The 12062-nt window shown below is 38.3% G+C and overlaps 1 protein-coding gene across 1 annotated transcript in view; it reads left to right on the top strand.

Annotated features, from left to right (window-relative positions):
• LOC121876384 (beta-1,4-galactosyltransferase 5-like) overlaps positions 1–7703 on the top strand; it is a 62183-nt gene extending 54480 nt beyond the window's left edge. The window contains exons 4-5 of the mRNA XM_042381457.1: positions 1263–1499; positions 7639–7703. Of these exons, the coding sequence (XP_042237391.1) occupies positions 1263–1499; positions 7639–7703 (302 nt within the window). The remainder of the gene's footprint in view (positions 1–1262; positions 1500–7638) is intronic.
• Positions 7704–12062: the final 4359 nt, after the last annotated feature.

Here is a 12062-nt window from a genome sequence, read left to right as displayed (position 1 = left end):
TAACAGGCTGATCAGTGGCGAAGGGGATAAAGTAAAGTAATAGTCGTTTCCAAATTACTGTAGATGTATTCCTGAAAGTGTGTTTATGGTTTCAAAATGGAACATATATAGGTGGAAAATTTTGTATACGGTATTTGTATTTAGTTAGTAACACGAGCTGTGATAATTGATGTGAAGAAGAAATTGAAAACAGAACAGGGAAGCAAATAATAGTGTTTAGTATTATAGATCTGTTAAAAGGGACATTAATTTCCGATGAATCAAAAGGCCTCCTCAATGCAATATATGTTCACTACTTATGTACTGATCAGAAGCTGGAACACTTACATTTGAGGTCTTAAAAATGGTGATACAGAAGAATGCTAAAGATTATTTATACGGACACAAAATTAATGAAGAAGTTCTGAGATAGACCAGTTAGAGCAACAAAAGGAATACTAGAAATATATTAATAAATAATAATTCAGGTATATCAGCCAAATGATTAGATAGAGATATTAAGTGACAAAACTGAGGACAAAAGGGACAATGGAAGGTATACTGTAGACTGGAATGGATGAATGAAATTAAAAGCTGGATCCCGTAGATCTACAAAAGCTGAAAGGATTAGTAAAAACATCTCGTAAATGTTTGGTGTAGAAGGCATTGGTCGCCAGGTTCAGACATGAGAATGACGCCTTGATTGATTACCACAATTCACACCTGTGTTTGTTGGCAAGTACGGATATGGTTTTATTTCGAATTATATTATGGTTTAGGGTTCATCATACAATGAAAAGGTTTACTATAGCCATTGTTAAAGAGGAGCACTTGACCCAAAGCTTGCAATATCCTTTTGTCTTTTGGCGACTCATGAGTGAAAATAATGTTTATTTGTTCTTCATGAAGATGGGTGGGTAAAGGCATGATGTGACACGGAATAAGAGAGTGTTGTGAATATCTGTCTCATTTGTTATGAAGTTTTCCAGTTAAGTGGTGATTAAGAGGTTCTTGTAATGTCTAAAATAAAACAAAAAGGCACAGGATCACTCCTATGTTAAAGATAACAATAATCAGACTATGATCCCTCTATCATCTTATGGTTATGGACCCTTTGATATGAGTGGGGTAGGAGAACAGTTAAAGATACTTGGCAATAAACATCTTGGTGGACTTCAAGCCATCAAGAGTACAATAGCAAGAAAACACCATTGTCTTATTCCATAATACTTTTTATGTATATTATTTAAGTAACTTTCTCAAATCATGTCCTGTATCTACAGGGGGTCCTCTTAAGGTGCAGCGCACATCACCAACCCTTCAAGAACAGGAACACAACCACCCAGAACTTGAGTTAGGAGGTCACTACACACCAGCTGAGTGCCGAGCTCGACACAAGGTTGCCATCATCATCCCATACAGAAACAGAGAGACAAACCTGGCTGTGTTCCTGAATCATACACATCCAATACTTCAGCGTCAACAGATTGACTATACTATCTATGTAGTTGAACAGGCAGGTTAGTACTGTATATGTGAGTCTGTCACTGGAATTTGATGTTAACATAGTACAGTCAGGTAAGTGAATTAACCCTTATGCTAAATTTTATGCATGGCAGAATATATTGTATAGAATTTACATGATTACTTTAAGTTAATAATAAAGTAATTATTAAAAAAAAACCGAGTTATTTTACAAGAAAATCAAGCATACAATTGTCTCTTTGTAAATGATTATATATATATATATATATATATATATATATATATATATATATATATATATATATATATATATATATATATATATATATATATATATATATATATATATATATATATATATATATATATGTAACCTTTCGGAATTTACTGGACTTTTAATTTCTCACTTGACTTGGAGTTTATTAAAGATTATTAGATGGTAATTGCAGTGGAAGCGCCCCTTTGAGAAAAATCCCGAACCAGCACAAGAACACTTAAATCTACTAAACAAATTGAATAGTCTGTGACCCGTGGAAGGATAGCGTCTGTGACTGGGATGAATGAGACACACTGTAAAATTTACACGTATATTCCCTCCAACACTACAAACACAATCAATAATGGTACACCAATATGCGCACCTCTTAACCTGAACTTAAAACACTACTCTGGGGAATAAAAGTTATATCTGAGATCGGAATGTATTAGAAACTCAGGCAACAATAAATTTAAAAGTATTAAGAAATATTGCTTGCACACATGAAGAAACAGGCCTTAAGGCTTCAACAAAAATTATATCACCCCAACAGATGCACAATTCCAAACCCTAACAACACTACTCTGGGGAACAAAGGTTATACCTGAGATCAGAATTATAAAGAAAAAATTAAATGCATTAAAGGAATTAAATCACAGTTTCACTCTGGTTCCACTTAGTGACACAAACATTAAAAAACAATATCGAAATCATGAACTATTACTACACACGTCAAGATAATATCAGTAACTGAAAAATGGTACTAACTACACACAACAATATTGTCACTATTATTGCGATGTTACTGGGTCCACTAATACCCGTGAACCATGCTCCACCCAACTCAACATACACCCGTAATAAGGAGATAAAATGTTTCTCTAGGTATCCCTAGACTCCTGGTCTCAGTGTGTGACCATTAATTTACTCAGATAGCCTCAGTGTACTCAGTGCGTCCATGGGCGGGAAGAGAGAACGCCCGCAGGTGACCATGGCCAGTAGGTAATACTTAGCTGACCGAGGGCACTGCGGTAAGAACTGATCACCCAATGCTGATGCTGGTCCCGTGTCGTTTTAGTTGCCGGGAGCACTGTCCACTCAAGCGATCCTTTGCTACCCTAACCAGTGATAAGCCTACACTGATCGTTCCAACGGCGACACTCGCCAATCCTCAATCATCAACGGCAGTCTCTAAACGGCAGTCAATCTTCGCTCGCAGTCAGTCATTCGGTCAAGTGGGTTCTGGCGGAAACCCTGAAATGAACTCACTGTTAGCTCTTGTTATCTTTATCACTGCCCTATCTAAACCCTGTCTGAGATCGAATGAGACTTACTTGTTATGCTGCAATAGCGCAACACAGGTGACTAGGCCACGTGACTATTTCTGTGACGGACGCAGGGACGTCCTTGTTTGATCTGAATGCTGCGTTTCTGAGAGAGAGCCCGCCTCCTGTCCTCTGAAGGCGTTAGCTAGCTCATGTGACATATTTTCCGCCAAACTAATAACTCCTTGGGACACCCGTAACATTATTCAGACTCATAAGCGATCTATAATAATTTCAAATTCAATAATAGTCCCTTAACTTCATAAATCGCATCATTATTAATTCGGCAAATTACATTTAATATTGTAGTGGACGTCTCCCCTACAAGTGCGTAGCCCCATTCCAATGCGACAGTATCCTAGCAACCAAACAGGCGGCCCACGGGTTTACTTCCTGCTGCTGTGTATATAAGCTCTGTCTCTTCTCCATTAAGATTCATTCTACTCTACATTCCTGAACACGCAACACCTCCTCCAAGCAAGCTCCTCGCTGTCCAGCTCTCATTCAACCTGGAGGCCAGCAACAGGCAACATCTTCTAACGAAGCTCCTGCACATCTACCTCCTTCAGCACACGCTACTACAGAACGTGTCTCCTGAGCAGCTCCTCAACACGGCATCTCCAGCACCAGACTGTCTTCCATATAACTTATATTATATAAGAAAACCACCACCTTAGAGTTTCCATCCATCCATCCTGAGGGCTAGACAACATGATATCAAACCTACCATATCACTTAGGCCTAGTTCCACAACCTCTCGCTATGTGCAGGGAGGCCTCTCTCCCTCCGACGACCTTGAAAGCTCAGTATCGACAATGGCGCGGCGTTTGAAATTACACTGAAATTTCTGAATATCACATATATATATATATATATATATATATATATATATATATATATATATATATATATATATATGTATATATATATATATATATATATATATATATATATATATATATATATATATATATATATATATATATATGATAAATCACACGGAAAAGGGAAACAACGGAGCACCTAGCTTTGTCTTATTCATGTTCTTGAATAAGAGATAAAGTGTTTCTTTCCCGTATTTTTTTTTATTGTTTCAATATATATATATATATATATATATATATATATATATATATATATATATATATATATATATATATATATATATATATATATATATATATATATATATATATATATATATATATATATATATATATATATATATATATATATATATATATATATATATATATATATATATATATATATATATATATATATATATATATATATATATATATATATATATATATATATATATATATATACATATATATGTGTGTGTGTATATATTTCATGTAGATCTATAATGAAAACGTGATAAAATCACAGGAAAGGAAACAATGGAACACCTTAGCTTGTCTTTATTCAAGACATCTTCAGAGCAACTGAATTACATGGACAAGAGAGGTTTAAATACACAGATCAGGGTGACCTTACTAAACATGAGGTCAGGTCATAATCATGACATCCACTAATCTGCACCACCAACACCACCACACACGCAAAGGCTTAAGAACATAAGAACATATAGATAAGTGGAGTCTGCAATAGGAGCTCCTGTCGAGAGTTATCTACCACTCTCATCATCCATGAATCTATCTAGCCTCCTTTTGAAACTCTTTCCAGAGTTCCAGCACTTAATACAAAAATTGCTAAGCTTTTGTTCCACTCGTCCACCACCCTATTTGTGAACCAGTTTCTTCCTATCTTCCTAAACCTAAACTTATCCAACTTAATTCCGTTGCTCCAAGTCCTATCCTGCTCGGATATTATAAGAACTTTATTTATATCCCTTTATTGATTCCTTTCACCCACTTAAATACTTTCTATCATATCTCCGCACTCTTCGTCTTTCTAGGGAATGCAAGTTAAGTTTCTTTAACCTATCCTGATATGGAAGGTTTCTAAGTCCCGGAATCATTTTGTCATTCTTCGCTGCACCGACTCTAGTGAATTTATATCCATTCTATAATAGGGCACCAGAACTGAACTGCATAATCGAGATGCGGCCTGACTAGCGCAAGATATAGTTGCAATAAGACCTCTGCACTCTTTTTACACTTCTAGATATAAAACCCAATACTCTGTTTGCCTTATTTCGAACATTAACACACTGTTTTAGGCCGTAGGTCCGGGCTTACAAGTACCCCTAGGTCTCTTTCACAAGTCGACTTCTCTAGCTTTATGTTGTTAAGGCTGTATACATTATAAGTATTTGTTCTTCCAATATTAAGTACGCTGCACTTGCTGGTGTTGAATTTCATTTGCCATTTTTCAGACCACCCCTGCAGTTTATTAAGAGAAAGGGCGACGACTATTTAAGTCATGTCAAAAATATGGGACCCACTAATCATCTATCCTACTCTAACTCCAATGCTTTCAAAGCATTTATAACCTTGGGCCGCTGACAAATAAATTTGTGTAACATATCAGTATTGTGCTGACCATCACCAAGGTTTATAAAATTCAATTCCCTAACCAAACTAGCTTCAACCAGAAGACTTTCTAGACACTGACTAGTGAATATCATGTTGTTGAGGAAGTGATTGGGAGGATGAAGGAGTAAGATGTGAGACTGGGAGAGTCTGTGAATGGCGAAAACACAGGCCAGTGGAGTGTAGTGAAGAGAGGGACAACAAGGCTCGTGGTGCAGAAGGCCAATAAAATAGCAAAAGGTACAAACCTGTTTAGTCCTTTGGAGGAGAAATGGGCAATTAGGTTACAATGGGGACAAGGCTAACAAAAGGTAATAAAACGTTCATTGTTGGTGATTCGTTGGGTAAAGTATAGTTGGCCTCCAGACTTTACCTTAGCGTTCTAAATTCTCAGGTGCAGACTCTCGAGACCTGAAGTGTGAAACTAATTCATTTAATGGTGAGCAGGAGGGAGAGTTGGGGAGGGTTTCAGGGTTGGTGTCTTTTTGTGGGGTGAGACGAAATACTAGGTGGTGAAGAGGGAAAGAGTATATCAGTTGGGATAGATTACATTTTCGTCAGCTTGGTGTAAACGTCTAGTCTAGAGCTTGCCAGATGAAAATACTCTAGTTACAATAGGAAGAGAGTGGGTGAATTCATGTTCTAAATAAGGTGTTCCATTTCAGCGAAATTATGGATATGTTTGATTGTAGACGAGAAGGCTTCGTACTGAAGGGATTAATCAATTATCAATCAAAACGATTCGGAAGTGGGCGCCACATATTTATTATAATACAAACTTGATATAAACCAACGTAGTTCAGTTAGCAGCAGTCCGGTATAGAATCAGCAAACCACAGTTTAATTGTGCCAGTCAGGTTAAATGGGTAGCAAATATTGACAATATCATTATTATTATTTTTATTAAATGAGCTATTTATGATGCAAAGAAACATAGCTGTTGCTTAAAGACCTTAAAAGTAATAAAGTTTCTATGTCGTGCACGAGTAGGAACCCTCGACTCCACTTGCCCTGCCTCCACCACCCAACTCCTACTCTGGGTTGCTGGTAGTGAAATCACTGGAGACAATTTACAGGGTAGAATAATGTTGTTTCCTCTCATTTTGATGAGGCAGTTATGGAGAGAATACAAATACAAGTGATACCCAGGATTTCAAGCAACAGTCACGATCATATAAAGTAAAATAATATTTGTTTGATAATTCATTGTCTGGTAACTGTATCGCAAAGGCTGACTCACGTCAGGGTGAGCCAATCACAGAATATAGAGTTTAGCAGACTAGTAGTATAAGGTGCAATTAAAATACTCAGAATGTATGGAAAAGGGCATTTATCTAAATAAGAATAATGTGAACGAGAAGCTGAAACGAATAACTCCTACACCTATTACCAGCAGCTCTGTTACAGCCCCTGCTCCGCCAGTCTAGCATCTGTAAGTTGTCCTGAGTGGCAAACCACTGCAGGACTATCCAGGTCATTGGACTGGGCAACGATTTTGAAAAAAAAAAAAATATGGCATATTTCTGTGCAGTGACGCGATGTCGATCTACATCACGTCAAATACCCCATGCAGAGTCATAAAGCCCCAATTATTTTTAGTGACCCTGACCGCTCCGGCCTCTTCATAAACATAGCAGCGATCATATCTGAATAGTAGAAAGTCTTGGATAGTAGATAGGGATAACAATGAGTTCTTCAAATATTGAACCCTGTAATAAATTTGGATTTTGGATACTAATGCAGGATAAGTGACGATAGGTGTGAAGAAGGCTCAGAAGTCGGAGGTAAGGGGGCAAGGGAGATAAGAACATAAGAATGGAGGAAACTGCAGCGGGCCTATTGGCCCATACTGGGCAGTCCCATTTACACCCAACCCTATTGCTCATATATCCATCCAACCTATGTTTGAAGTTATCCAGCGTATTCGAGTTAATGATGATGTTTGATAACTTGTTTCCACTCTTCCTACTCTTTCAAGCCAATGTTTACTTATTTCGCCTTAAGTCTAAATTTGTCTAATTTAAAACCATTATTTGAGTTCGCTCTCCCGGTTGGATGGTCTGAGTAATTTGTAATGTCTGCTTTGTTTTAGCCCTTACTCTGCGTCTTCGAGGAGTGCAATTAAGATGCTTTAACCTCTGTACTCAAGGTTCCTAATGTCTAGGAAAGATGGAATGAAACAGGCTTTGTTTCACCGGCTTTGTGGGAGCAGGAGGATGAGAGAAGAAGAATTGTGAAGCAGATGGGGAAAACAGATCTTGTTTGCTTCACTTTCTCCCCAGAAGAGTGTGGATGACTGGGTAGTGAGGATAAGTTTTTGGTATTAGGTGTTAAATCGTTTATATCTTCAATAAGATGAAGAGTTATCACGCTTTCTTTTGTATTATTATACTCCACGTGAACGGCCATGGTTGCTGAAGGTGGACGCTTTTGTCTGTGAAGACGATCCTTTTCCCAGAACTCATTATTGGCTACATACTGCTGGTGAAGGCGAACCTGGCAGTGGGTGTACATCAGTGAGGCGCTCTTTCGCGGGTTACTCGTTGGTGAGTGCCTTCTGCACGTCGTCATTACCGTATTTTATAGTAAACAGAAAGGCCAGGAAACGGCAAAACTTGCTTCGCTGCAGTGATGGTATATACCTGTTCATTGGTTTCAGCAATGGGACTTGCTGGTGAACTTGTTTCCTAACGGTTAATCAACGCTTCATGGTCTATTCAGGTAAATTCCGTCAGCTTGGAAAAGGGCAAACAGTGTTCCCATTCCCAAACTCAATGAGCCCCAGAATTTCAAACCAATATCACTCACAGCATGCATCGGCAAAACCGCCGAAAGGATGGTCCTTACACGATTCCTCTGGAAAACTGGACCACTTCACCACAATATCTTTGGATTCACCAAAAGTGTCAGCACTGCACACAGTTTGGCCACTCTCCTGGGATCGATTGGTCAAAATAAGGCAATCGTAGTATTCCTTGATCTAGAAAAAGCATTTGAGCTGGCAAATGCACAGGCTATTGTAACCACTCCGGCCCGGAAAGGCGTCAAGGGATACCTACTGGCTTGGATTGCCGACTGTCTCCAAAACAGAACAGCAAGAGTTACCTGTCAAGGACTAGTCTCAGATCACCAAAGACTGTAAAATGGCACACCACAAAGAGGAGTTCTTAGTCCAACTCTCTTCAACATCCTCATGGAAAACTTGTGTCGGATCCCCTTTTATGAGGGTACCAAACTGCTATGCTATGCTGATGACTTAGCACTGAGAGTAAAAGGCAGAAACCAGATCAGCAAAGTCCAAAGAGCACTAGACCTCATCAGTGAAGAATGTATGAGTCTCGGGCTCAAGATATAAATCCCAAAATCGAAAGCCATGAGGATTGAACACAATGAGCCGGTGACACAACTGCAAATACAAGGTATTGTCCTACAATGGGTCAATGTATACAAATATCTGGGCATCTGGATTACAAAAACCTAAAATTTGACAATGAGATAAACTATCTAAGAGACCGAATGGGCAAGAGAGTCAACATGATGAGAGCCATGACAGGACCCAAGGTGGGTGAGGGACATGTTGAATTGAATTGAACTGAATTGAAACAGTTTATTTAGCCAGAAAAAACACAGATACAGAGTGGATAATAATAACAATATTAACATGGCTGAGCCAGTTGAGAACCTGAGCTCTCTTTTAGGCACCTGATATATACTATATAGTTTCTCAAGAAAGTATTATGTAACATTTAGTAACATCTGGAATAGTACAATAGCATGGTGGTAAAAAGTACATCTCATAATGTTTCCACGATTATCACTTCAATATTTATTTATTTTATTTATTTATTATTATTTATTTTGTTTATTTTTTTATTATAAGTATATACATAAATTACAGCGGAATTGGAAAACATAAGTATAATTGGGGGGGGGGGGGGAGTACAACATGGGTTGTACAGTATTAAGGTTGAACAAGAGGACAGAGCTGTCAGGACAATGTCTAGTTGGCAATTATGTTTATTGCGATGGTAATTTCTTATGTATTTTCATAATAATTTCCGATAATAAGGTTTTGATGGTATAATAAAAGCAGGTACTGTAAATATAATAGGTATTACAAGAAATATTAGTACTAAGACAATAGATATTTTTTAAGAGATGATTTAAAGTAAGGGAGCGTAGTCTTTGCTCGGATGGGTGGGGGTAAGTTTTTCCACACCTTCACACCATGATATTTTATGGAGGTCTGGGACTGAGAGGAGTGCATGGGGGGTGATCTTAGTAGCTCTGGGTGCCTTAAGTTGTATCTCTTATTATTCCAGGACTGGAAATAATTATTGTCAGGCAAACTGGGCGACTGTAAAGATGGCATTGCTGAAGGAATTTAGTCTACTACTTGCTAGCTTCTCCAGTATCTTGCTCAAGGCTGGGAGGACTGACATGGGCCGATAATTCTTGAAGAGACCTTTGTCCCCAGATATTTTATATGCTGGGTGAACTTTAGCAATTTTCAGTTTATCCGGAAAGACACCACTAGTGAAGGAGGTGTTACAAATGTGTAGGAGAACAAGTAGCAATAAGTGGGCTACTTTCTTAATGATGCTCATTGGTATATTGTGTTCGCCTGCTGCTGCATCTTTGGACATTTTTATGATGGCCAGTAATTCATCTGCTGTGACAGGGGATAAGAACAGCTCATTTTGCTGTCTGTTTTGCAGGTAAGCTCTAAATTCCTCATGGTGATTAGGGATGCTCTCTGCAAGATTTTTGCCAACATTGATAAAATGTTCATTAAAGTGGTTGGCAATGAGGGAGGAATCCGTTACAGCTGAATCATTTATCATAAAAGCTGAGTGGTGGCCGAAGGCTCAGTGTTCCTGTACTGAAGAGAATTTATGACAGTTCAGGTTTTCTTGCCGTCGCCTGATGCTGACTGGAGCTTATTTGTATAATGGCTATGTCTGACATTTCTAACTGCTTGAGTTACTCTATTTCTGATACTTCGGTAAGCATCACCGAAAGTTATGGATCTTTTTGCAAATTTCCTTTGGAGTTTGTGTTTTTCTTTTTTCATTATCTAAATTTCGCTTGTGATTTAGGGTTTGGAAATGGATACAGTTTTAACTGACTTAGTCTTGAGCGGGAAGCATTTATCAAAGCAAGCATTGAAGATGCAAGAGAAGTTGCAGCTTTTCACGTTAGTGTTGTCGGAGGCATAGACAAGATCCTAGTTAGCATTCATTAGGTTGTTTTAAAAAAAGAGCATGTTGTTGGTGCAGTAGTCTCTGTATTGTATTGAGACTCTACTAGACCTTTCAGGTCTTGTGGCTGTTTTATACATGGAAAAAACTAGGAAATGATCTGAGATATTGTTATAAATAATTCCACTTGCAAGATTGTTAGGAGTGTTGCTAGTCCAGACATGATCTATCACAGTGGCAAAGGTGGCAGTTACTCTAGTGGGTTTAGTTATAGTGTTGAAGAAGAGCTTAGAATGACAGGTAGCAAGAAGGTCTAATACTGAGGTGTCGGCTTCTGATTTTAATAGAGCAAGGTTGAAATCTCCTGTAATGTAGCAACGTTTCCTCTCTCAACTTATGATAGTGATAAGCTCTGAAAATTTATCAAGAAAATTCCTTACATTAGTGTGGGGTCTTCTGTAGATTACTCCTTCTAGGATATTTCGTGTGTTGCTACGTAATTCAATGAGAAAACTCTCCATGTATTCCTCCTGAACCTTTAAATCATCTCTTCCAGAAGTGTTATACTTGATATCAACATATAGGGCGACACCACCACTGTGTCGTGACGTGTTGACCCAGTGTCTATTATAATTAGGAATGTTTTACAAATGTTCAATACCTTTAGTGAGTTTGGTCTCACAGAACCTAAGTACATTAAATTTGTGGGCTATAGAAGATAAACACTGATCTAAAAAGGTATCTAGATGAAGGGGAATACTGCTGATGTTATGGCTAATCAAGGAGAAGGAATGAGGTAGTAGATGACTAGAACTAAACTCGGGAGAGTCAGGAAAGTAATAGTTACAATTGGGGTTTGTGTAACCCAGTGAGTTTTGTAAAAAGGCATCAGGATCGATATGAGGGAGTATTGTGTCGACACCATGGAAAAATTATACCAACACCACCACGGAAGCTCACCACCACTTCTTCCCCGAGAAGTCCGTCAGATCTCACCCAGCTAACTTGCCCTGGATCACACCTCGGATCAAAAGACTTATGCAACAGAGAGACAGAGCCTTTAATCTCAATGACCACATCCGCTACAGGTCCCTTCGCAACCGAGTCATCCGCGAAATACGCACTGCAAAGAAGTCTCACTGCCCAACCAAATTGCAACACCTGAAGCAGACCAACATCAGTCAATGGTATGGTAAGCTTATAGAACTCTGTGGACTAAACAATAAGACACACCCCCCTCCCCTTCCTTAGCCATCTCACTAACGTTGACGCAGCTGAGCAATCAAATAACCATTTCACTACTATATGCCGATTG

This window comes from Homarus americanus, unplaced genomic scaffold, assembly GCF_018991925.1.
Source record: "Homarus americanus isolate GMGI-L3 unplaced genomic scaffold, GMGI_Hamer_2.0 scaffold34921, whole genome shotgun sequence".
In the NCBI taxonomy this organism is placed as follows: domain Eukaryota; kingdom Metazoa; phylum Arthropoda; class Malacostraca; order Decapoda; family Nephropidae; genus Homarus; species Homarus americanus.
The sequence above is the reverse complement of the archived record's forward strand: the minus strand, read 5'-3'. Positions and strand labels throughout refer to the sequence as shown.